Source organism: Melospiza melodia, chromosome 16, assembly GCF_035770615.1.
Source record: "Melospiza melodia melodia isolate bMelMel2 chromosome 16, bMelMel2.pri, whole genome shotgun sequence".
Lineage (NCBI taxonomy): Eukaryota > Metazoa > Chordata > Aves > Passeriformes > Passerellidae > Melospiza > Melospiza melodia.
In genome coordinates, this window is record NC_086209.1 from 2,806,809 (window position 1) to 2,832,744 (window position 25,936).

General features: G+C 49.2%; 1 protein-coding gene and 1 long non-coding RNA gene across 3 annotated transcripts in view; one reads left to right on the forward strand and one right to left on the reverse strand.

Moving 5' to 3' along the window:
- Window positions 1–946: 946 nt before the first annotated feature.
- Window positions 947–25,936, reverse strand: part of LOC134425580 (ligand of Numb protein X 2-like) — a 31,022-nt gene continuing 6,032 nt past the window's right edge. For both annotated transcript variants that reach the window (XM_063170312.1, XM_063170311.1), the window contains exons 2-10: window positions 18,665–19,101; window positions 16,025–16,251; window positions 14,565–14,761; window positions 13,019–13,384; window positions 10,962–11,147; window positions 9,785–9,959; window positions 9,415–9,625; window positions 4,115–4,273; window positions 947–3,141 (exon numbers count right to left, since the gene is read on the reverse strand). In XM_063170312.1, the coding sequence (XP_063026382.1) occupies window positions 3,006–3,141; window positions 4,115–4,273; window positions 9,415–9,625; window positions 9,785–9,959; window positions 10,962–11,147; window positions 13,019–13,384; window positions 14,565–14,761; window positions 16,025–16,251; window positions 18,665–19,053 (2,046 nt within the window). In that variant the 5' untranslated portion in view covers window positions 19,054–19,101 and the 3' untranslated portion in view covers window positions 947–3,005. The remainder of the gene's footprint in view (window positions 3,142–4,114; window positions 4,274–9,414; window positions 9,626–9,784; window positions 9,960–10,961; window positions 11,148–13,018; window positions 13,385–14,564; window positions 14,762–16,024; window positions 16,252–18,664; window positions 19,102–25,936) is intronic.
- On the forward strand, window positions 20,392–25,533 carry LOC134425582 (uncharacterized). The gene is made up of 3 exons (XR_010029724.1): window positions 20,392–20,554; window positions 21,478–21,554; window positions 21,769–25,533. It is a non-coding gene; the product is annotated as an uncharacterized LOC134425582 (long non-coding RNA).

Genomic DNA, 25,936 nt, shown 5'->3' on the forward strand with positions numbered 1-25,936 from the left:
TATCAGAGAAATGTGAAGGTGGGGTGTTGGAAATAATCTGTACTTGGCTGCAGGTTTAGTGCTGTTGGGATGTGGGCTTTACTGTTTTTTGAGGGATTTTTCCCACCCACAGTGCATTTCAGGATAGTGCAGCTCCTGTCCTGGGAGAAGCAAAGACAATTACAGTTTCCTGACATGGGTCACTTTTTGCAGCAGTCCTGCTGAGTGACCTGTTCTGGGGGCATTAGTTACTACATGGAAAGAAAGGGTAAAAACCACACTTAATGCATATTTTTCAGCAATATTACAATAATTTATTATAAAAGCATCAAAACAAACTCAACATCTATTAACAAGCTGATTTTGGAAACAAAATTTAAATTATGAGGACATTTTGGTGAAGTTGAAGGCACCTTGAAAGGAGATGGAGTAAAAATGGTTCTGCAGCCTCCTCCTCCTCCCTCCACTGCCAGCCCAGCAGCTGCACAGCCCTTCCCTACTGCCCTTTCCCCACAAGTGGGGCAGGCACTGGGAACCACCCTCTGTCTGTCCACATCAGTATTTACTGTTGCAGGCACAGATTCTGCACATTGATTGGAAAGAGATAAAAAATTGCTTCATGTTTCTGTGTTCCAGCGAGGTCAGTGATGAGTTTTCTTTGTGGATTATTTTGCTCTCAGCATTGCCCAGCAGAAAACAGGAAAGCAGCCCTGGAGCCCAGGTAGCCCCAGCTGTGGTGGCAGAGTCCCCAGAGGTGTGCTCAGCCCAGCCAGGGCTCTGGGAGATGGAGCTGAGGCTCCTGCAGGGCCCAGGGCTGCTGGAGATGGAGCTGAGGCTCCTGCAGGGCCCAGGGCTGCTGCAGGATGAGCTGAGGCTCCTGCAGGGCCCAGGGCTGCTGCAGGATGAGCTGAGGCTCCTGCAGGGCCCAGGGCTCTGGGAGATGGAGCTGGGGCTCCTGCAGGGCCCAGGGCTGCTGGCAGGGTGAGCTGAGGCTCCTGCAGTGCCCAGGGCTCTGGGAGATGGAGCTGGGGCTCCTGCAGTGCCCAGGGCTGCTGGAGATGGAGCTGGGGCTCCTGCAGGGCCCAGGGCTCTGGGAGATGGAGCTGAGGCTCCTGCAGGGCCCAGGGCTCTGGGAGATGGAGCTGGGGCTCCTGCAGGGCCCAGGGCTCTGGGAGATGGAGCTGGGGCTCCTGCAGGGCCCAGGGCTCTGGGAGATGGAGCTGAGGCTCCTGCAGGGCCCTGGGCTGCTGGAGATGGAGCTGAGGCTCCTGCAGGGCCCAGGGCTCTGGGAGATGGAGCTGAGGCTCCTGCAGGGTCCTGGGCTGCTGGAGATGGAGCTGAGGCTCCTGCAGGGCCCAGGGCTGCTGGAGATGGAGCTGGGGCTCCTGCAGGGCCCAGGGCTGCTGGAGATGGAGCTGGGGCTCCTGCAGGGCCCAGGGCTGCTGGAGATGGAGCTGGGGCTCCTGCAGGGCCCAGGGCTGCTGGCAGGGTGAGCTGAGGCTCCTGCAGGGCCCAGGGCTGCTGGCAGGGTGAGCTGAGGCTCCTGCAGGGCCCTGGGCTGCTGGCAGGGTGAGCTGAGGCTCCTGCAGGGCCCAGGGCTCTGGGACAGGCCCTGCTGTCCCTGCCTGCAGCTCCCAGCACAGGAGGTGAAGTCACTGTGTGTGAACAAGGCCCAGGGACAGCAAATGACAAAGTGCCAGCCCAGGGCTGCTAGAAGGAATTAAACATTCATTCAGTTGAATTAAACATTCATTCCAGGCAGCATTTGGACAGGGGACAGACTCCTTGGATTCTCACAAAGCTGCTCCTGCAAAAGGTGCAGCAGAGGCAGCACAGGAGCAAAGATCTCTCAGTGCAACCTGGTTTGAGAAGAACCCACCATCTCTGCTGCTCATTAAACTGCTAAAAAAGGGGATTGCTTCAGGTGGAGTTTGCAAGTAGGAACTTTCACAGTGTCAGAGGTCAAAGCACCCTGCCTGGGCTTCAGTTCTTTCATTGTAAATTTTAACTGCACAGTGGGTTTGAACTGAAGCCAGGCTGGGCACAGTCTCCTTCAGGAGGTGACTTTTCCTGCAGCCAAGGATCCTTTGAGCTTCCCCTGATCCCATAAATTGATATTCTGCTCCAGCTGCAAGAGGGACATGAAGGGAACTGCAGGAGAAATCTCACCTGCCAGTACAGGTGCTTCTGCCCCTGCCTGAACTCTGCCCCTCATCACTGGGAACAGAAAAATAAGACAGAGCAGCGTCAGGCTGGGCCAGGGCTGACACCAGCCCATTCCCTGCTGGGGAAAAGCTGCTCTTATCAATCCTAAAACCAGGGAAACCTGTGTGCAATAAGTGAATCTTACCCTTGACCTTTGATAAAGTCACATTTTGCAACATCATATTCCAATGAAACCCCTCTTGCTGCTGCCTTTGAGAGTGGTTCTTGAAGCTGTTGAAATTGTCCCTTTGCAGTAAAACAGTGGAGTTGGCAGGTCCTGAACTGGGATTTGTGCCAGGACCCTCCTGCAGGTACCACAGCTCACCAGCTCTGAGTTACTGTGGGGTTTTCAGGTGTTAAATCATCCCTTGGGTTACTGACACCTAAAAATGCTCCTGGAAATCCTGATAGACAGAAATGCCTCAATTGGGTCCCCATCCTTCCAGATCCAGTAGCTGCTTTTAAAGCCTCTGTTTTAACCTGTTCAAATACTCAGTGGAAAGCAGAGCCCTGGAATCAAGGCAAGCCTCAGCAGCCTCCAGGGCAGGTTGTGGAGAAAGCTGGGAAGAGCTTTCTGTGCTCCACCAATCCTGAGGAGCTTTGATGAGCCTGGGAAGCTCAACAACTGTTGGATTAACCCTTACTTTGAATTCAGCATCCAGATTTGTTGGTAAAATGTTTTCCATAGAAAGGAAGCAAGGAGTCTTCCCTGGCAATGCAGCAGGAGCAGGAGTGGAGCAGTCCCTGTTCCCTGGCAGTGTGGCCTGGGTGGTGCCAGCTGCTGGTGGATACCTGCAGGTGTTGGGGGTGGCCTGGGGCTGTCACACCAGGCTCCCTGGCCAGGACACCACGGTCAGGGTGACTTTGTTCCTCTGCTCCTTCAGCATTGGGATCAGTTCTGAGTTGCTCATTCCTATTGCTGGCACTCCGTTCACTGCCACGATTTCATCTCCACACCTGCCAAAGGCAGATCCAGTCAGGACTGGGGGCATTACCAACCCTGCACCCACCCCACACCATCCACTCCTTGAAAAAGAGCCAGAGGGCAGAGAAAAGGGAACAGTGCTGGTGTTTGGGTGACAGCAGTGAGGGTCAGGCTGTGCTGGTCAAACCCTGCTGGCCCAGGTCAGTCCTGCAGCTCCTGAATGCCACCACCAGAGCTGGGAGAGAGCCCTGCCCCCTCTGAGGGGTGCACGGGGCTGAGCCCCCACACCCTGTCCCCACACTCCAGCAGGAGCCAGCTGAGCCCAGGGCTCCCCCTCAGCTCTGGGGGCAAAGCCCAGCTCCCTGCACCCACCCGTGTCCCCTCCCTGCACCCACCCGTGTCCCCTCCCTTACCCAGCTGTGTCCCCTCCCTTACCCAGCTGTGTCCCCTCCCAGCTGTGTCCCCTCCCTCACCCACCCGTGTCCCTCCCTCACCCAGCTGTGTCCCCTCCCAGCTGTGTCCCCTCCCAGCCGTGTCCCCTCCCTCTGTCCCTGCAGCCCCTGGTGCCTGTGGGTTCCTGCAGCCCCCCCTGCTCCTGCCCTGGGGTCTCTCACCACAACCCCCTCAGCAAAGCCCCAGTTAAGGTTCCTGCACAGGGGAGCTTTTGCTGCTTCTGTTGGGATACTTCTCCTAATCCATGAGGTTTTACAGTCTGGAACCTCCAAGATTCATCTCAAACATCCCCTTTTTTACCTTTACCTAATTACTAAATTAAACCCTTCACAGTTAGGTTTTAAAGGGCTGTAAATTCCTTTTCCTTGCACCTTTGTGGAGAAACCAAAACCCTGTTTAAGGCAGGCCTTAGTTTGTTACAAGCTTAGCACCAATATAAACTTCCAAACTCTGCAAGAGTCCTTAACCTGGAGCTGAGCTCTTCCAAGGAAGGCTCAGAGTGTGGAACCCGCAGCCCTGGGGTGGTGATGTCCCCGGGTACCTCACACCTACTTGAGTTTCCTGTCCCTGAAGGCAGGAGTGCCGGGCACGATGGTTTTGATGAAGAAGGGTTGGTTTCCTTTGCTCTCCTCAAAGCCTCCCACGATGCTGAAGCCCCAACTTTCCAGGTTTCCTTTACTAAGGACAATATCTTGACAGAAGTGAAGGTAGCTGTGTCAAAAACAGAGAGGTTATGAGGAAAATTGCCTGAGCAGGAATTTATGTTTTCCCTATGGAAAGAAAGCCCAGCTATGAACAGCCTCATTTTCCTGGGTTTTAGGATTTAGGACACTCCTTTGCAAGGCGTGTCTGAGGGTTAATTCTCAAATGGGATGATGCCAGGCCTTTAGAAATCTTTGCAGAGGATTGGTTTAAGAGCTAGGAGGGAATCACCCAGCTCTAAAGGGGTTTGGGATCTGCAAGACTCCTGGACAACTTCATGAATTCTGCTAATGAACACACTCAGCACCAGAGACAAACCCTAATTACAGTGAGCAGCAGCTGCACCCATGCAATGATGGGAGTGGAGGGGTTTTATCCCCTGTGTGCCCTGCACTGGCACAGGGAGGGGTTTTATCCCCTGTGTGCCCTGCACTGGCACAGGGAGGGGTCTTATCCCCTGTGTGCCCTGCACTGGCACAGGGAGGGGTTTTATCTCCTGTGTGCCCTGCACTGGCACAAGGGAAGGGTCTTATCCCCTGTGTGCCCTGCACTGGCACAGGGAGGGGTTTTATCCCCCCTGTGCCCTGCACTGGCACAAGGGAAGGGTTTTGTCCCCTGTGTGCCCTGCACTGGCACAGGGAGGGGTTTTATCCCCCCTGTGCCCTGCACTGGCACAAGGGAAGGGTTTTGTCCCCTGTGTGCCCTGCACTGGCACAAGGGAGGGGTTTTATCCCCCCTGTGCCCTGCACTGGCACAAGGGAAGGGTTTTATCCCCTGTGTGCCCTGCACTGGCACAAGGGAAGGGTTTTGGCCCCTGTGTGCCCTGCACTGGCACAAGGGAAGGGTTTTGGCCCCTGTGTGCCCTGCACTGGCACAGGGAGGGGTTTTATCCCCTGTGTGCCCTGCACTGGCACAAGGGAGGGGTTCTATCCCCTGTGTGCCCTGCACTGGCACAGGGAGGCTTTCAGCACCACTGGCAGCAATTGTGAGGTGCAGCAGCTGCCAGGCCAGAGCAGGGAGGGCTTTCCTGCAGATCCAGGATGTCCATTCCGTGCTGGGCTCCTTGGGCAGCCCCTGGTTCTGGATTCCCAGTGAGGTTTGTGTCCTCGGGCAGCCGGGGCTCTGTGAGGTGGCAGTGCTGCCCGGGCTGGTGGCACAGAGCCCCGAGGTGACACTGAGGGTGTGGCAGGAGCTCTCCTGTGTCCTGGCACCGCAGCTGTGAAACTGCTGCTCATCATCACCCGCTGAGCTATTCCAGCAGCTAAACTTTTCCTAATAAAACGTTTTTGCCTCAAGGGCTTTGCTTGAGCAGTTTGCCGAGGAGTTTCAGATTTCAAAAGCCTTCCCAGTTAACTTCTCACCAGGAGAAAGATCCAATTATGTACTTTCAAACTGTAATTTACTTTTGTAGGAGTTTTTCACACATAAACACCAGGAGCCCCAGCTGGAGCTCGCTGATTCCTCCATGCTTTCCTTCCACCGGTACCACACAAGTGCAAAAGCCCAGCTCTGAGCCATGGCTGTGGCAGCTTCTGCAAATGAATAGCCCGAGAGCAGCAGTGGCTGCGTCAGCACAGAACATAAATAAAAACACCAGGCACGTTTCTCCAGGAGCTGGAAAGGGCTGCTTGCTAGGAATCTGTTTTCTATAGTAAAAAGGGGTTCTAGAGGAAAAACTTTAATTTACCACAACCAAAAATGACTGTGGGAAAAGAATGGGGAGTTTAGGGAAGGTTGAGGTGCAGGGTTTCTGGTGCCAAGCACGCTGCTGAGCTGGCAGTTCCTGGGCCCTGCTCAGCTGCAGGGGTGGGACTGGGAGCTCCACATGGTTCTTGTGGGAAGAGGCAGACTGGAGTCACATAAACCCCAGGGAAGAGGGAGGCAGGAAAATGCTTCTCCACGAGCCACACAGTGCACTGTGCTTTCTTTTAGAGAGAAAAGATAATCAATCTAAACTTTTGTTTCTGGTACCTTTGGGATCCAGGGTGTGTTGGATAGATGGGCCCAGTCCAAACCAGCTTTTGAGATGGTATTTTATACTGTCAGTGGTGTGGATTTAACACAATGCTAGGAAGAAACCAAGGTTTCTATTTGACAGAAACAGAAATCACAGGTACAAGAATCAAGGCCTGAATGAAACACTGGGGGCTCAAGTGTTGCAAGGATCAAATTTCACTTCCCTGGCCCTGAGCACTCATTTCAACTCACTCCTTTCAGCAGCAAGTCTGGGTTCAAACTAGAAAGAAATAGGTTCCTCTAAAAGGAAAGGGATATTTCTGCTGGAGCAGAGGAATAACTGAGGAATAAAAAGCTGAACAAACCCAAAATTGCACATGCCATTAGCTTTGAGCTTTCACCCTGCAGGACACACCAACACTGGGGCCAGGGCAGCCACCAGGAGCAGATCCCAGTGGGACAGCTGGTGCTGGCTCCAGTCTGGGCACATTTCTGGGGTTTTCTGTGCCAGTGTGGTGCACACAGGGTCTGTCAGGGCCACAGGGCAATGGCCATTCCCCTGCAGCTCTGGGGGTTTGCTCCTGTGCAAAGGAAAGCAGTTTGGGTGGACAGGGGCTCTGCAATGGAACCACTGGGACCTCACTGCAGCTGCACCTCCCTGAGTGCCAGAGCACCCTGAACATGCCCAGGTGACAAAAACCCTGTGGGTGACCAACCAGAGGCCACCAGATCTCACTGGGAGCAGGTGGGAGAAGCAGGGAGGAAGCACAGGAATTCCAGCCCTTCTTAGTGCTGGAAACAAGAGGAAGGTTCTGTCAGACCCCAAAGTGAAATAACCTTGCTGAGTGCTCCTACCAACCCTCACAGCCAGAACTGCAGACACATTCCAAGGCCAGAATCCAGGCTGGAGTCAAAGGAATCTGGAATAATTTCTTGCTTCAGGAGTCAAAAGAAGGGAGAACATATTTTGTAGGAGTTTTTCACACATAAACACCAGGAGCCCCAGCTGGAGCTCGCTGATTCCTCCATGCTTTCCTTCCACCGGTACCACACAAGTGCAAAAGCCCAGCTCTGAGCCATGGCTGTGGCAGCTTCTGCAAATGAATAGCCCGAGAGCAGCAGTGGCTGCGTCAGCACAGAACATAAATAAAAACACCAGGCACGTTTCTCCAGGAGCTGGAAAGGGCTGCTTGCTAGGAATCCGTTTTCTACCGTCCCACACCGTCCCCAGCAGCAATAAGTCCAAGTGCTGAGTCCTGCACTTTGGCCACAATAACCCCTGCACCGATACAAGCTGGGGATGGAGTGGCTGGACAGTGCTCAGGTGGAAAGGGACCTGGGGGTGCTGGTTGACAGTCGATTGAATGTGAGCCAGCAGTGTGCCCAGGTGGCCAAGAGGGCCAATGGCTCCTGGCCAGTATCAGAAATGGAGTGGCCAGCAGGAACAGAGAGGGCATTCTTCCCCTGTACTCAGCACTGGTGAGGCCTCACCTGGAGTATTGCATCCAGTTCTGGGCCCCTCACTTTAGGAGGGACGTTGAGATGCTTGAGCGTGTCCAGAGGAGAGCAACGAGGCTGGTGAGGGGCTTGGAACACAAGCCATATGAAGAACAACTGAGGGAGCTGGGGTTGTTCAGCCTGGAGAAAAGGAGACTCAGGGGTGACCTCATCACTCTCTGCAGCTTCCTGAAGGGTGCCTGTGGTGAGCTGGGGTCGGGCTCTCCTGAAGGGTGCCTGTGGTGAGCTGGGGGTCGGCCTCTCCTGAAGGGTGCCTGTGCTGAGCTGGGGTCGGGCTCTTTCTCCGGGCGACAACAGACAGAACAAGAGCACACAGTCTCAAGCTGCACCAAGGGAGATACAGGCTAGAATTAAGGAGGAAGTATTTTACAGAAAGAGTGGTCAGATACTGGAATCATCTACCCAGTGAGGTGGTGGAGTCATCATCCCTCGAGGAGTTCAAAAAAAGACTGGATGTGGCACTTGGTGCCATGATCTGGTTGAATAGTTAGAACATGGGTTGGACTTGATGATCTTAAAGGTCTCTTCCAGCCTTGAATTTCTGTGATTCTGTGATTAAATGCAGGGGATGTCAGGACACTCCTGAAGTGAAGGCAGCAGTTCCAGAAGCAGAGAAGATTCCAGTCCCTGCACAGAGCCTGGGGAGCCTGCAAGGCACCTGACAGCCAGAAAAACTGGGCAAGGAAGGAAAGAAGCCCAGACAGGCTCTGCCTTGCTGGAGCTCACTGCAGCAGCAGCTGAGGGTTTGTGCCCTGCTCTGGGCTCTCAGGTGCAGCTCAGGGCCAGCTCACACCAGACCTGCCTGGAGCAGCCAGGAGATGGAGGAGCTGCTGAGCACAGGCCAGCTACAGGAGACACAAAAGCTGCCTTGCCTTGGGCTGGGTTGTTGAGCATTTCTTTCCAGGCTGCTAAGTAACACAACAGAGGCTTTGTGAGTGGGTCTTCTTTAAGTGTCTCAAAGAACAAGGCTGTAAATGATCCAAGCTTCCCACAGCAGGTTTGGCTTTCTGATCCACCTGCAGATGCTGGGATGACAACTGACTCTGCTTTTCACACAGTTTTGATGTAACTGCTAAAGGGAGGCAGCCAGAGGTTCACCCCTCCAGGAAAGAGAGGGAAATTCAAGCTTCTCCTGGAAATTACCAGGTTAAAACCTGTCCTGTGAAGCTTGGCAGCAAGAAAACTCAACTGTGCAGAATCATTTCTGCCTCGTGCTGAAGATGACACAGTTACAACAACCAAGAAGAGTTAGACTGAAAGAATGTCTGCCCCTAAGTGAGATGATCAGATTAGAAACTCCCAGACAGCCCAGGTGTCTCTTGGCTTGTGTTAGGGGATGCAGAAAGAGCCCCAGAGGGATTTCAGTCAGTAATTTAGCAAGGACTGTATCTAACATTGACTATTTCTCTTTTAAAAAGGGGTTTCAGGGCCTCTAAAGCATGGTTACTGTCCAACAGGAGTGTGAGAATGATGTCACTCCAGAAAAACAGTGGAATTTCCTTATGTACTCATTATTCTATGATCTCATTGGCAAATGAGGCTTTCCACTGCCTTTCAGCTAAAAGGGAATACCAGGAATGCTTCCAAGTTCATCAGCAAAGTAATTAATTTCTAGTGTTTGAGTGAAAGTCAACCCTGTAATTAACAGCTCTGCATCCAGTCCCTGACACACATACCTGGGCAATCCCAGCCACGTGATCCAGAGGGGAGACCAGCTGAAGCCCTGCTCCCTGATGTCCAGGGCTGGCTCTGGGCAGCTCAGGGACAGGATTTCCAAGGCTTTCAGTGTGACTGAGTGGGAGGCTGCATTGGATTTCAGAGCTGAGACAGCTTCATAGTAGTTCAGATGAGTCAAATCGATGCCATTTATGCTCAGAAGGACATCCCCTGTTGAGGAAATAAATTGGGATTGTTACAGACCTGGGCTCTGGAGCCCATTTCAGCCTCAAGGGGTCATGGGAGCCCTTTTCCAGCCTCTCTCAGCGTCCAAGTCCAGCTTCCATTGAAAATACCCCACAGGATAAAAGGTGTGAGAGCCTCCCTTACCTCTCTTGATTCTGCCATCCCTGAAGAGGCATCCAATGGGCTGCACACTTGTCACATAGATAGGGAGCTTGTTTTTGTTATCCCTTCCACCTCCAATTGTGATTCCCAAAGATTCCTTTGGCTCCTTTTTTATTGCAACTGTCTTCTCATGACTTACATATCCCTGAGGCAAATCCTACAAAGCAATGACAGCACAAAATGCACTTCATTAATGCATTTAACAGAAGAAGCCCAGCACCATTTGTCTCCTTCATTCAGAGCATTCCAGCAATGTTGCTGGAGGGCAAAGTCAGCTTCCCATGTCCTTGCAGGGTGGGAATACAGAGCAGCATTTCTAAGGTGAAGCCTCAGTGCTGTCCTGATGATCCCAAATCCATTTGCTGCAGGGAGATGCTCCCTCTGAGGAGGGGAATTCTGCACTGAGGAAGAAGCTCTGAGCTCATCTCAGGGCTGCTCATGCCAAGCAGGGAAGCTCCCCCTGATTGAATGTTGAGGCTGCAGTGAAGGCACACATTAGAGCACAGGCTGTACAACAGGGTGTAAATGCTACTCAGGGATTTAAATGCAGAACAACACTCCAGCCCCACAGGACAGGAACTCCCTGAGCTCCAGGGCCACTGAAACACAGCACTCTGAGCAGCTGCAGCAGGTCTGTCACTCAGCTGGAAGGGCTGCACACAGAATTCTCTCTGGGTTCAGCACACTGGGGATTGATTGTCCTCTTGCTCCTGCTGTTTGCTGTGCCCCCAGAGGGGTGGCAAAGCCACTCTGCAGCCTCAGCAGCACCATGGGGGCACCTGGGGATTCTTCTCCTGACCATAAAGGGCTCTGGCCCCACACCAGCTCAGCTGGGTGTCACTGCAACACCCTCAGTGTGCAGAGCTTGAGGGATGTCAAGAAGCCAATCCCAAAATATCTCATGGATGGCAAATTTCTTATTGCCCTTTCCAAATGATTAAACACCAGCTCTGCATCAACACTGAAGAAATTTTGTCACCTTTTTCCCTTCCAATTATGTTTCCCTATAGGTGACAAAGTGGTTTTTCAGTACCAAACCTGCCCAAGCAGAAATGGAGGTGCTGATCAGCCTCCTGTGATAAAACACCATCCCAGAACAGCACAATGCATTGGTTAAACCAGGAACAAGCAGCACCCTGGCCTCATTTCCCAGCCCCACCTTCTGGTAGGTGGATTTCCTCCTGTAGTGGCTCTGCTCTGGTCGCCTCCGGTGGTGCACAGGGCTGCCCCCATTGCTGCTGCTGCTGCTGCTGCTGCTGTTGGAGGTGCTGCCATCCTCCCCTGGCTCCCCCAGCTGCAGCCCAGACTGCCTCAGGATCACAAAGTTCACTCTGGATTCCGTGGTCTGCCCAGAGAAACAAGGAGTGGAAAATAAACAGAGAGAAATGGGTTAGAAATGAGGGACAGCCCTCGTTGCCTTGGGGAGAGAGAAGGGCTGGCATCAGTTCCTACAGAGGTTCTCTGTTCCTCCACCAGCTCCTCAATGTGATGCAAAGTCTTTTGTGATGAGCCAGGGAATGTGATTGGAAAAAGAAAAAGGGAATTAGCAAACATGAGTCAGAAGGAACAGGAGTAGAGGCAGGCTTCACTCGTGCCTCCCTCGCCCACAAATGCCAAAGGTGGATGATTAATTCCTGCACTTTGCTACAAACAACCAAAACAGCATCTTGTGTAGTGCCCCAGAGTGACCAGAGCTGGAACCCTGGCTGCACCACACAAGCACTGGATGCTTTTCTTGCACAGGAAGTTGTTAAAGCTCTTTCCCTCCCAGCTTTGTTCATCTATTGTTCACCATCTCCCATCCATTTTTTCCCCAGGGTACCTCTGGTTAAACACTTCACCAGCTGCTGGTCTGGCCTTGGCAGGGCTGCAGGGGAAGTGCTCCCATTGTTCCTGCTGCCCTCTCTGGGTTTGTCCCTTCAGATCACCTGACAGAACCTCATTGTCAGGGACTCACTGGGGAAGGGCCCAGTGCTCACTCGGCTGTTTCCTGCCCTGCATGGCAGAAATGCAGCTGCTGCTCTCACTCCTTGCCACAGCACCCTGCTCCCCTGGGGCCAGAGTGAATTCCCCGGCCTTGGAAGAGGGATTTTCAAAGTTACATTCAAGCAAGGATTTCAATTAGCCCTCAGAGGAACAGATCATGTTTGGAAAGCTGTCACAGTTTAACACAAATGTCACTTCCAAAGAGATTCAATCCCAAACCTCATGAAGCCAGTTCTGGACTTTGCTTGCTGGTTCCAGTGGGATCAAAAGAGTTCCTCATATGGGAGTTGTGTGTGCACACTGCAACAGGAATGCAGCAGCACTTGTGGGATGCAAACAAATTCTAAGAGGCCTCAGAACAGAAGCAAACATGAAAAAGGAGCTCAGTGCTGGAACTCTGCTCTTTCTCCCATGGCACTGCACTGCTCTGATAACTGTGAGGAGAGCTGCCTCTCCCTCCTGCTGACCTCACATCCTTTCTGGGATATAAACAGAATGGGATGAGGAGCATTGTGTCAGGATCTGGAGATAAAAACAAACTGGAGGCACTCGCCTGGGGAGATAAAGAATTTAAACTGATCTGTGTGATATCTGCTGCAGATGCAGCAGTCCTTAATCCTTTAACTAGAATTCCTTGCCCACTCCTTCCACCAAAACCTCTGGCATGCTGCAACAGGAGCACATTCCACAGGGAAAGACCACCCCTCTTCTACCCATTGGGTACCTGGAATGCTTTTACCCTGAGGTGCCCCATGTTTTCCAGTCTCCCTTCACAAATACAGGTAAAATGGGGAGAATGGTCTGATTTGAAGCCCTAAGGGATCTGTCTGTGCTGCCAGCCCATCCCATCCCCAGCCAGCACCTTCAGTGTGATTGTTGGAAGCACAAGAGGCTGCCCTGATCCCTCCCTGTCTGCTGCATCAATCCACCCAGTGCATGCCAGCATTTCCTGTGCAAGGCTGAGAGGCTGCAAGCAGCACACAGGAGCTGCAATCTCCTCAGGTGAACTCCAGTGCCATGAGCCTCTGCTTCCCCTCAGACCTGTCAGGGCTGACTCACCACGGATTCCCACTCCTGGTGTTTATCTTCATTTGGAAGTGGTGCTTCCCACACATCCAGAGGGGAGTCACTTTCCATGACAGAGATTTGGGGGAATGCAGCTTGCTAGCCCTGGCTCAGAACAGGAGCCCTGCTCCAGCCACTCACAGCCATTTCCATGTCTGAACTCACCTGGATGATCTGGGCAGCAGCCTCAGGAGTTCCTTGCCTCAAATCCTGCCCATTTATTGAAAGGACTCTGTCATTCCGACTCAGCTTCCCATTCTTGGCTGCCAAGCCCCCCTCTAAGAGATCCAGAATGAAGATCCCTGCCTCGTCAGTCTTCCTGATCAGTTTGATTCCCAGGGGCTCCGATCGGTCTCTCTTCACCAGGGTGACGTGGATCACCTCCCTGCTGGTGGCACTGGGATCCTGCTGGGCAGTCCTGCTGGAAAAGCCCTTCTCCTGCAGCACCAGGAGGTGCAGAACAGGCCCTGGGTGGCGCAGGAAGGAGACAGCCTGGCAGTGAGTCACGCTGCTGATGTTGACGCCATTCACCTACAAAGACAAACAAAGCACTCACTAATCAGAGCCCACAATAATTAGGCACTGTCCACAGTGTGGGGCACAGCCAGGCTGGGGCAGGATGGAAAACTCCCTGTGCAATCTCTGACTCTGATTAGGGAGCAAAGTTTTCTAAAAAAGAATGAGGAAAGCTGAGGGAATTAGACTGTAATTGGTGAATGACTGAGGACAGGGACAAGACAGGACAACCCACACAGCTAACAAACCTAAAAATGTTCAGTCATTCCTTCCATGCCATGTAAATGCACATCTGCTTTTCCTTAATTTCCAGCATGGAGCAGACCCAAATCTCCACTTCTGAGTGGTCCATAGTCTACAAGTTTCTGGAATCATCCATTTTTATGCAATTACCAGGGTAACTCTGAGAAGGCAACGTTTTACCTTTCCTGTTTCACATAAGATTCTGTGCAGTCTTTTAGGATGTTAATAGGGCTCCTAAGTGTGGGTCCTGCCCTATTTGCTGAGCCTGAGACATGGACAATCCAACTGGATACAGCAGGAGTCACTCCATTGGTCTGCCTGAGAAACCAACTCAGAGATCTCATCAGCCCCTTGTGTGGGGGCTGCCAGGTCTCCTGGTGCCCAATCCCATGGGACAAGGAGGATTTATGGCTTGGCAGATGACTGGGCAGCCATGGCTGGAGGTGCTAACAGTTGTCACCATGTGTACAAGGTGTCACCTTGGTCACCCAGGGCCACAGAGCCCTGCCAGTGTGGGCAGTGCCCTGGCTGTGGGTCAGGTGGGGCTGGAGCTCTGCATTTACTCATTTTGGAGCTGACACTCACTGCCAGTCAGCAGCTCTCACCCTGGACCTGCCCACGGAGAATATGCAGCTTAAGCAACACAGTGGAGCAGGCAATTATGAGACTTCCTAACTAGAGCAGAGAAATGGGGCTGCTGTGTGAAATTTATCAGGTAGGAATCTTTTACTTTGTCCAAAACGGCCTACATTTCAAAAAGCTGTCAAATATGCAAGAGAAATAAGAGTCTGAGTGGAAGGAATGCCAGCAGTGCTCCTGAGCCCCAGCAGACACACAATGCTGCTGACACAGAGGTCTGAGCAGTGCTCTAAAAGCCTCAGCTGCAGAGATTTCCCAGTTTCTCCAGGCACTCTCCTCCCCCAGCCAAGGGAAGCAATGGGGGTTTCTGTACCTCAAGGATGTGGTCTCCAGGAGCAATTCTTCCATCAGCAGCAATCACAGAGTCCCTCAGCACCTCCTGAACAACGATGTTCCCCAGGGGGGTGTCCTTACCCCCAACTATCCTCATCCCCAGCTCTTCCTCTGGATCCTCCCGGTGGATTTCGATGGTGGTAGTTTCAGCCACAAGACTGGTTCTATGAGGAAGGTCTGGTTGTGGAAATTGAAGAGAAAAAACAACACATTAACAGAACCTTCCTTTTCACAGCACCCCAAGATTCAGGCTGTGCTCAATGTGAGGGAAAGCAGCTATCAGGAGACCTAAGGTCAGATAAAAAGCTTAAAACCCCTCTGTTTCTTTAGAGTTTCTCCAGAATTTTTCCTATTTTCTTCTAGCTTTTCATGAATTCAAACTCTTTATTGTTGTTGCTTGGGGTTTATTAAAAGGCATTCAGTATGGTTTGGCTATATTTAGAGATTTGTTTTTCTCCTGCAATATCTGGCCTGCTAGGAGCACACACATAATAAATTCCAGTTTCCATGATGCCCATGAGGGAAAGGGACTACCCAGCTGTAATTACTGCTCTGCAACTTCCTTCCTCTAATTTCCTTTGCTCCCCTTTTCCCATCCTCCCTGTAGAGCAGGAGGAATGTTTGGTGTTTCACAGCATGGAGATGAAGCAATGCTGCACTCTGAAGATGAAAGTTGCTGTTAGCAAGTGGGCTGAGATCCCCAACACGGGGACACTGAGGCAGGCCCAGCACAGGGTGAAGGGCAGGTGTCACACCAGGGATGCAAAACCTGCTCCAGGTGTGCTTGGGGAGAAAGCCAACAGGGAACTGAACTGACCTGTGAGTTACCTCTGTCCCAGGCACAGGGGCTGAAGCTGAGCCTAACTCTGAGACCAGGCACTGAGGTATCCACGCTGCTGCCTCCTACCAAGCTGAGGCAAGGCTGCTACACTGAAGTGGAGATGCTGATTTGATCTGCAAGGCTTCCAGAGCTGCCTGTTAATCAAAACCTAACTTATGCTACAAAAACACCAGGAGGGAGGTACTGACCACTCCAGGAAACTGACTGTATATTTAACTTTCCTAACAAGATTAACAAGAACCTGGAGCACTTCCTAGTTACTAATTATCTGGCTTCTGCAAGGGCTTTAAGTGCTCCACGTTCACATTGACAGGGACTGCCTTTGTTTCTTCACAGAACACTGCAAGTACTCCCTGCAATCTCACAGAGTTTCTCCAAATGGTTTTGTACAGTTCTGTGCCTGTGAGCAGACTCTGCCACCCCTGATGCACATGAATGAATCTCTCTTCTGGTGAAGACATGACTACTAATGGCTGAGTAGCATTGATGATGTCTGACAGTGCTGGGGGCACTTACAAATTGAATTTCCTGAGATAATTGCCTCATTGGTGTAGCATGAAAGGTAAATACATAGTTCCACTTCTGTACCAAACTCTCACCTTCTTCAGTCTCCTCAAAAGCTGGATTGACCAGTCCAGGCTCTGCAGTCCCCAGTGACACCACAGCAGCTCCAGAGCTTTCTGCCACAAGTGAGGAGCCTCCACTTGGGAGCTCTGGATCCTTGGGTGAGTTTGTGTCCCCCTTGGCAGGGGGCTCTTCCTTCCCTTTGGAAACGGGGTTCCTTTTCCGCTGCAGCTCAGATTTGTATTTCTTAAAGCCAGGACACCTGCAGAGAGATTGGCAGGGACTGTCAGTGACTGTCTCTGCCTGGGCAGGGGACCCAGCACATGAGAGCTCTGACAAACCTGTGGGAAGAAGCTGCTTCCAGATCTCACCAGTGCACTCCTGGTTTCTCAGATGACAAAACTGAGAAACCTTGACCTTCAGTTTCTACTTGTACAAGTATCAGCTTAAGTGCAGTGGCTTGTTATTTCACCACTTTTAAAATTATTAAGCAAATTATTTGAAAAATAAGAATGTAATAGAAACAGGAGTCTCCTTTACTAAATATTTACCTGGCAAACAATCCATAAAGAAAACAATCCCTCTTAAATATAAGCAAATACTGAGCTCTGACGTTGTAGAGATCACTGTGAACTGTACCTTGATGCAAAGCAAGTGGCTCAAGTTTCAAGCTCAGCTTTGAATTAGGCTTTGTTTTAACACACCAGCTACACACAAGAGCAGCAAGGGAGGACTGGGCATTTTCTGTTGTGGAATGAGAAATGAGACCTGACCCAGCACCTGGTGCACTCCCAGGCCATGCAGGGGATGGCTCTACCTGAATGGGAGTAGCTGAATTCCTCATCCCACTGGCTGCTCCCCAGAGGGCAGAGGTCCCACAACTGGGATGTAATTGGATGCAGATACATCAGCAGCCTGTCTCAGCACTAATGGGTGAGGAAAAACAGCTCTTTTGTCACAAATATTTATAAAAAAGGTGAGGAGGTGATAAATGCAAAAACTTTCAGAGGCATGAGTAGTATTGGGTTTTTACCAGAGTCACTTTTCAAATTAAACTGAACTATTTACACTCTGGCTAAAGAAATCTCATGCCAGTATTACTTCCTCTGGTTTATTCCTGCTCATTTATTCTCCAAGCAGTAAAATATCCCTGAACTTAATGACAAAAGCTGAATGATCCTCTTGTGCACATGTCCCTCTCTTAAGATATCAAAACACAAATTCAATTTGCAAAGGCAAGAAAATCCCCCAAGAAAATAAGTTACTATGTGCTTCTTATTTCCTTAAATCTTCTCCTATCAGTTAATCTCACTTAAAACAAGAGAACACCCAAATCCCAGGGCAATTTTCTTACTGGTTTTTTTTTTCAGTCTGATGATCCACTTGCACCCACAGCCCAGGTGAAATAGCCTGGAGTCTTAGAATACTCTGTCCTCAAGAAAGATACAAACAACTGTGGAATATATGGGAGAATGCTACAGTTTCCAGGCAGGTCTCTGATGTAAACATTTGAGGTGCCTCTCTCTCCCCTGTGTGTAACTGCCGTGCCAGAGGGATCACAGAGTGACAGGAGTTTACTGATAGCAGGGCAGATTTGCAGAGCAGAGGGAGGCCCAGCCCTGGTGTGAGCCATGGCCCCAGCCTGAGCAGCCAGGACAAAGGGCTGCTCAAGAAAAAGGAGATTATAAACTTTCACTGAAGGGAAAGGGGCACCCAAGCACCTTCCATCCCTTCCCCTGGCTGGAACATGAGCTCTCAGCTCATGGGGACTGAAGACAATGAAAATCACAAGGGTCCATCCTTGGCTGGAGCTGCAAGGGTATCCTAAGTGTACCTGTTCCCTGGTTGGCTTTTTTTAAATATGTCATTGCCACAACAAACTACAACAGAGCTGAATGAAACAAGCCTGTGGCATTTCCCATTGCTGACAAATGCACCTTGCCAAGGAAGCTCTGTTCCACCTGCAGCAGGGCTTGCCCTTAGCTCCCCTCCCTGCAATCATTAACCAGGTAGGAACAAGGGTTCTCCACGCACCATGGCAAGAGCTCTGTCACCTGCACTCCCTTTAAAGTGACAATGTCCTGCCTGCCAACAGCCCAGCCAGCAGGGAAGCACCAAAAAGTCTCCCTTCCTCTACACAAGAGGAACAGAAAAAAAAACATAGTAATTTTCATTTGCTTCTCTTTCTCAGTAAAAGAATGAGAGAAGATAATGGAATTATAAGTAGGTGTTTCAGCAAGTGCATAATGTGCAGCTTGGAGGGACTTGCACTATTTGAATCAAAGCCTTACGTATTGCACATCTTAATTGGACCAATTAAACTGGCAGCACAGCACAATTCCTTGCTTTCAGAGCCTTGACTTTGTGCCTTTCTTCTCTGCACAAGGGAAACAAGAATAAGCTTGTTTGTTTGTAACAACTCCAGAGCTGGCAGCCCAGTTCAGGACCCACAGATGTCTGGGTGTTTGACAGGTTTAGCATCTGCAGACAGGCTGAAGGTGAGCAGCTCAGAGCACACACACAATTACACTGTCCTCACCCACCCACCTCTGCAGCCTCACCCTGGCTCCTCTGGTGTCCCACCTTGCCCCAGTTTAGGGAGCTGCTCTGGGAACAGAGGGTTCTGCTAAGCAGCACTGCACCCTGGCAATAACAGCATGGAAAGGGGAATGCACCTGTTCTGCAGGTGAGCTTCCAGCTCACAGCGCTGCATGGTCTGCTGGCACTCAGCCTTGAAAGGACACAGCACAAGCAGCTTGTCCAGCAGGTTCCTCACCAGCAGGCTGGACTTGTGGCACTGCTGGAAGGAGAGCTTCTTGCGGTCCATGGGGCAGAAGCTGTACTCCTGCATGAAGTTCTCCAGGCACTTGAAGCAGTAGGTGTGCCCACAGGGCGTGTCCATGGGCTGCAGCAGGGGCTGCAGGCAGATGTGGCAGATGAGCTCGTCGTCCACCTCGTCCTGGAAGTTGTACAGGTGATTGTCCAGCAAGGGGTGGGCCTGGCCACACTCACAGCACAGCTCGGGGACCTGGGACACGCCGTCCTCGGGGACAGGGTCAGCCATGGCAGCAGCAGCAGCAGGAGATTGTCACACAGCAGCTCTGCCACAGACCTGCAGGGAAGGAGAGAGACATTTCCAGCCAACTGCCTGCTTCAAATGCAGCCCATTACAAATTAAACTGTATTCCTGCCTTGAGCTTCCTCCCCCAGAACCTGCACCCCAACCTGACCCCACAGGGCTCTTCCTTCCAGAACCACCCTGTGAATGAACAGCCCAGGGAGCACAGGATGCAAGGACCTCACTCAGCACAAGGTTTAAGCACGTGATAAACAGACTTAAACTTTATACACACACACACACACACACCAGAGGCAGACTAAATAAACACAGAGACTAGAAAAGGTGAGACAAAAACTGCATGTTCTTGATGGAGAACAACCCAGACAGGGAAGGGAAAGGAAGGATACACAAGACAGTGATTTTTAAACTTCCTCTGTCTTTCCAGATTATACCAAATCTTTTAAAGACATGTGTGGTGAAAAGCCAGTTTGGGGATGTCCTGGTTTGAAAAGGAAGTGAGTTTTTGGGATGCTGTGGTCAAACCAATAGGTGCTCAGATTTGAATATTGGCACCTGCTGTGGCCATGAGGACATGGATACACCTCTGAGAACACAGGGGGTTAAAAGCAGGTCTGGTTGTTAGGATTATTGTTCTGTATTTTGGGGGGTGGGGAGGATGAGGCAAAAGAAGAGGAATAAATTTCAAAAGAAACTTAAATCTAAACCACATTTCCTTCCTTTCAAGCCCACTCCCTTAAAAAAAAATTGTTTTAACAAACAATGCATTGTTCCCCACTCATCCATGCCTAAGTTCCCCCATGGAAACAAATTTCCTATAAAAAGACTAAAGCTTCCTAAATGGAAAAAACGTAAAGAAGAGTCCACATCATTTGTTGCAAGGTTAGAGAGAGGATTGAGCTCCTTTCAGCCAGGGAGAGCAGGATAAGGGACAAACTGAGTCCTTGTAGCTGCTGCTCTGATTTTAACAGAAATATCTTCAGTCACATCCATTTTGAATCTTGCCTGTTGTAATTAAATATAAAATTCACTTGAGTTTCCTAGCAGATTACAGGCACAGGGATGACTGCAGGGAGGATTTTTTAAACCTGGCAGTTATTTTAATGAAGTAGGAAGTGTGGTATTAAAGGAAGCAAACTACATTACACGGTGGGGGGTGTTGTGGTGATGTTTTGAGGAGTTTGTGATTGGTGGGGTCTTTTTAAGTAAAGAATCCCAGACTCTGAAAACAAAAAAAATTACAAAACTGTGATGAAATGGAAAATTTCTGAAAGATGATGTGGAAAATACCTGAAAACAATGACTTTATCTGGAACAGGTAAGCAAGAGGGAACACTGGTCTGCACCAGTGCCTGGAGGACACAGCTGGCACAAAGCAGAACTCGGGAGGAGGGGAGACAAGAACAATAAGATAGCAGGAACGGCAAGAAAAAATTAGTCATGGGTTTCTAATAAAAACCATACATCACTCCAATTAATTGTCAAGGTAAGTCAGCTACTTAATTAAAGGAAGAATGTATCACCAACAGAATCAGCCATTTCACAGGCGAATTCTTTACCCAGCCACAGGAACATGTTCACTTCAAAAGATTAAAACATCACTGTCACAGTTCCAGGTGGGTACAACAGGAGTTATTTGCTCCTCTCTCCCCTGCTGCAGTGCCAAGAAAACATCTTCCCCTTGAGGGAAGCACTCAGGCTGGGTGAACATCCCTGACTCCTCTGTTTGCATTCCCTCCTTAACCCCTGCACGGCTGACTCCCAAAAAAGGCACAGCTCAGACAGCACCCATGGAAATGAAAGCTGCTGTGTCCATGGGCTCCTCTCTCACAGCACCATGGAAATGAAAGCTGCTGTGTCCATGGGCTCCTCTCTCACACAGCACCATGGAAATGAAAGCTGCTGTGTCCATGGGATCCTCTCTCACACAGCACCATGGAAATGAAAGCTGCTGTGTCCATGGGCTCCTCTCACACAGCACCATGGAAATGAAAGCTGCTGTGTCCATGGGCTCCTCTCACACAGCACCTATGAAATGAAAGCTGCTGTGTCCATGGGATCCTCTCACAGAGCACCTATGAAATGAAAGCTGCTGTGTCCATGGGCTCCTCTCACACAGCACCATGGAAATGAAAGCTGCTGTGTCCATGGGCTCCTCTCACACAGCACCTATGAAATGAAAGCTGCTGTGTCCATGGGATCCTCTCACAGAGCACCTATGAAATGAAAGCTGCTGTGTCCATGGGCTCCTCTCACACAGCACCGTGGAAATGAAAGCTGCTGTCCATGCTCTCCTCTCTCAGAAATCTGCTTGCTCTTGGTGCTTGACCCCACCTGAAACAGGCAGCCCTTCTGTTTGCCTTCCTGGCCTTTTTGCCAGCCTTCAGCTGATCTTGAATGACCTTACAGGTGCAAAAGGAAGATTTCAACATCAGACCATCACTTAACATCTCCTCAGTTGTAATCAATCAGCTCAGCACCACCAGGTAATGAAACAAGGAGCTTCCAAGGCAAACAGTACCAATCAGAAATACTTGTGCTTTGGGTTGGACTATTTGCATAAAACTTTGGCAGGTGATGAAACAAATCCACTTTCTTAGCAAAAACAAACCTCACAGTAATTTTGCTGATAAACTACTTTTATTATTGGGGGGTTTTTCAGATTATTTATCAAATTAATTCTCTGCTCTGTGTTTAAAGGTTACCCAAGATGAATCCCATTGATGAGTAATTTCTGAGTAATAACTTGTGGAAGATAAAAGTGTCGCCAAAATCTTGCTGCTCCAAGCTGATCTGCTGTCTCACTTCCAGATCCTTGAAACCAAGGGGTGAAGATTTCATTTAAAGGTGCCCAGGTGAATTTTACTTTTCCACCACTGTCCCTTCAATGAGGACACTGCTGCAGACAGCAGGGAACCCAAACCTCTGTGATGAAACCCAGCCCAGAGCCTTGGGCAAGGCAGGGCTGAGTGAGCAGCACGGGGAGGGCACAGGCTCAAACAAGCCTCCCTTGCTCAGGGACTCAGGCACTCAGCACAGCTTCTGCAGGGGGAGAATTGCTAAAATCTCATCCAGCACAGACATTGCTGCAGCCCAACAAGGCAGAGTTGAAGTGTGGAGAAAATCAGTGTTTCATCATGACAGGCCTGGCTCCCCTCAGCTTCAATGAGCCACCCTCAGAAGTCAGCCCAGAGAGCCCACAGGATCCAGCTTTGGAGGGGAGTCTGATATAAATTCAATCCTTTGCAATCCAGTCTTAGCTCCTCATTCTAACCTCCAAAGGCCAGACCAACCCAATCAACCCCTACAACCTCGTTCTGCTTTTTTTGTTCCATCATTCCCCACTCTCAGCAAAGGGTGGCACCTTCCCTGCTGCTGCCTTTCCCAAAGTTCTGCAATCTCCCTGTGGCTTTTCACCCCCATCATGAGGGAGTCACATCAGGATCCAGCTTGGTCCCCAGTTGCTCCACACTGACTGCATGGAATTGTTAAAGCCTGACACAGACATGTGCTGCTCTAAGGGACTCTGCTGCTCTAAAAGGGTAACACAAGAAATGCCTCTGCAGTCAGAATTATTTGGAGAGTAACACACCCCACCTCTATGCCTAACAAAGAACTGAAGGAACAGTCCAGTAGAAATCTCTTTATATTTCCTAGAAATCTCTTTATATTTCCTAATTTCTTATCCCATAAGGACTTCTTTGGGATCACCTTTATCTTTATTGTATTAAAAAAAAAAAAAAAAGAATTGTTTTTCAAGCCAACCAGTGTTGGCTTTTTTTTTAGTAGGATTCCTGGTACTGTAACACTGACTCAAAGACTAGACTTTTTTTTTTTCAAATGATGACTTATCAGGTAGTCTAATCTGTATTCCTGCCAAAGCAAGACTATTCCTGACAATATTAGCACATTGCCTATTCTTGTTTTAGCTCTGCCAGGGCCCAGAGCCTCAGCTCTGCCCCCCTGCACATCTGTTAATAGCTCTGGGAGGGGTCTGCCAAGAACCACACCAGGCACCATTCCTGGTGGGCAAACTGCTCATTCCCTGCCCAGCAGCCCAGACTTGGCAATAGAACTGATGACTCACAGCTTGGAGAAAAAAATTAAAAGCCTTTTTAAAAAAAGGGTGATTATCTAAGAAATCTTCCCAGCCCCGTGCCTCCACTTGTGCTGTGACTGAGTGAGCAGGAGCTGTGCCTGTGGTACCTGGCTCCACAAGAGCAGCATTCCAGCTCCCAGCTTATCACCAGCATTCCCAACACTGCTCTGGCTCTGCTTTCAGGACATTTCACTGTGCCACTCTTGGTGTGGAGCACAAATTAAAGTTCTGTTCAAGCCAAGCCTGTCTGCTGACATAATTCCAGCATTTGGTACAAGTGAATTTTGGCCATAATGTATCCACCTGAATTTCATTTCTTTGAGGGGTAACAGTGCTGCTATTCCCATTTAAAAAGTGAGAAATTCCATCACCAGAGGCTGACAGACCCACAGAGGCAGCAGCTCCTGGGAATTTAACACTTTGTTATAGCTCTGAAGTGGATCTCAAGGGACCTACCTAAGGCCACATGGGAAACTCCAGGGGAAAAAGAACAACCCAAACAAAAGAGAATAAAGTCAAGCCTGTTTCTATTAACTAACTGATTTCTAAAACCACAAATATGGTGAGTAAGCAGATCACATTCCACATTGCAAAACACAGAACCACGCAACCAGTCTGCAGCAAGGACACAAAACAGATATGTAAAATTCTTCCTGAAGAATTGGATTTCCTGAAGAATTCCTGAATAATTCTTCCTGAAGGATATGGGTGACTAGAGAATGTCTCAAACAGCTGAAGTTAAGAAAAAATTTTCAAAAAAAATCATTAAATAATTGGTTCTCAATATTAAAAAGAGAGGTGTGTCATGGGAAATATTTTAGAAATGCCATGGTTTATGCTTTGGGGCAGCTGGAGGTTAGCACTGATATGGTGATAAAGAAATATTGGGCTGAAAACCCAAATAAAAGCTGGTCTGGGGACTGTGGGGCACGTGCCCCACATCTCCTGCTATGTAACACTTCACTGCAATAATTATGCCAGTTATTATATTTATAACAACATTTCCCTGGGAGACTGGAATTGCAACATTCCAACTAAAGGCTAAACAATTAATTAATTTTTTGGGGGCTGGACAAAACAAGCCAGCACAATCTGGATGAAGATGGCTGAGGGCACACACCAGCAGGGCACTGACCAAACCTAAAATCAAGATCCAGGTGGATTCTGATGGAACAAACGCAATCCTCTAGAAATAAAACACGAGAAAAAGGGGCAGAGATTTTCCTCAACTTTCTTTAAACAGTTTTCACTCAGTTAAGAAGTTTTGTGTTTCACAGAATGGCATTTTTTTCCATTCCAGACACAGAAATGTGCATTGAAAATGTGCTCTGTAACAGGGGGGCTTTGGCTGAATTTTATCACTGCTGTGAAGAAGGGTTCATGAAATGAGACAGGTTTATAGGACAGACACTCCATCCTGACTGAACACTTCCAGTGGGTTACCACAGCATTTCACAACCCCTTAGTTTACAACAGTGGCACAGCAAAGTGTTGAAATAGCAGAGGATTTTTATAAACAATATTGGAGGTCAATTTTACAAAAAAAAAAAACCAAAACACCAAACCCAAGAATGGTTTCAGGTGTTGATACCATCTTTATTATTTTCTGATATGGCTGAAGATCAGCCACTGAATGTAAAAATCTTCTGGAAATGCTGCATTTATGCAGCTAAATAAGCAACCCTTTCAGTGACTGAGCTTGCCTTGAAGCCACAGGATTTCTAATGAGTGAGGATTTCACACCCCCAAGAGTGACTGCTCAGCACTTGTGTGAACATTTTGACTCAGGAATTCTAAATCAAATCTGCTTTACTGTAATCAATATCAAGAAAAATGGAAGTTTAAATTTCCATTGACCCCATCATTTTTATACCCATTCTTTAATCATCAATGTGAAAATAAGTTGTATTTAAACTCCCTGGTGTTTCTGTGCTCATTAAACAATTTGGTATTTTATCTGCCCCAGCTTCTGGGCAAGTATCTCTTTTCTCCACCAGAAAACAGAAAGCCAATTGTATTTCCATTAATTATAATCAGAACCCTTATCCTGTTAGACCAGGATAACAACCCATCCCAGGAAACCCTATCCTGAGAGATGACCTGAAAGGCTTGAGGAGAGCAGGACAATCCCAAGGAGTTTTCTGCTGAGCAACTTGTGCAGGATCAGCTCTGCAGCATTGATGGATTTCCATTTTTAACATAACTCACTTCCAGACAGATTTTAAAAATTCTAAATTTTATAAAAATCTTCCAGACTTTTATAAACAACCTGTCTGGTTAGTGTCTCTGAAAGTTTAACACAAGGAAAGATTTGTAATACTCAGTTTAAAAATCTTGTTAGCAATCAACAGTTTAAATTGTGAGCACTTTTAATTTGAGCAGAATAAAAAGCTGACATGAAAACTTAAAAAGTTGGTACTCATAATTTATTTCTCTCACTACCAAATGCTCAGAACATTTGCCTCTCTCTCAGTTAATGATTGCACAGAGCAGTAACTCTCTCACAGGACCCAGAGTGGTAAAGCAGCAGAACTAAACAAATGTAATCTCAAAAATTAATCCCAGTTCTTTCTGCAGAGCAGGAGGTTCTGGAGTTATCATTCTGTTAATATTATCTGGGTAACAAGAGCCAATAAATTTCCTCTCTCCTCCCTTCTTTAGGAATTAAGCTTTCCACCTACACTCTTCTTCCAAAGGGGATCCAACAGTGACTATTTTAATATAGTGCTCAGAAAAAATGGATACATTAAATGCCATCAAATTGAAGAC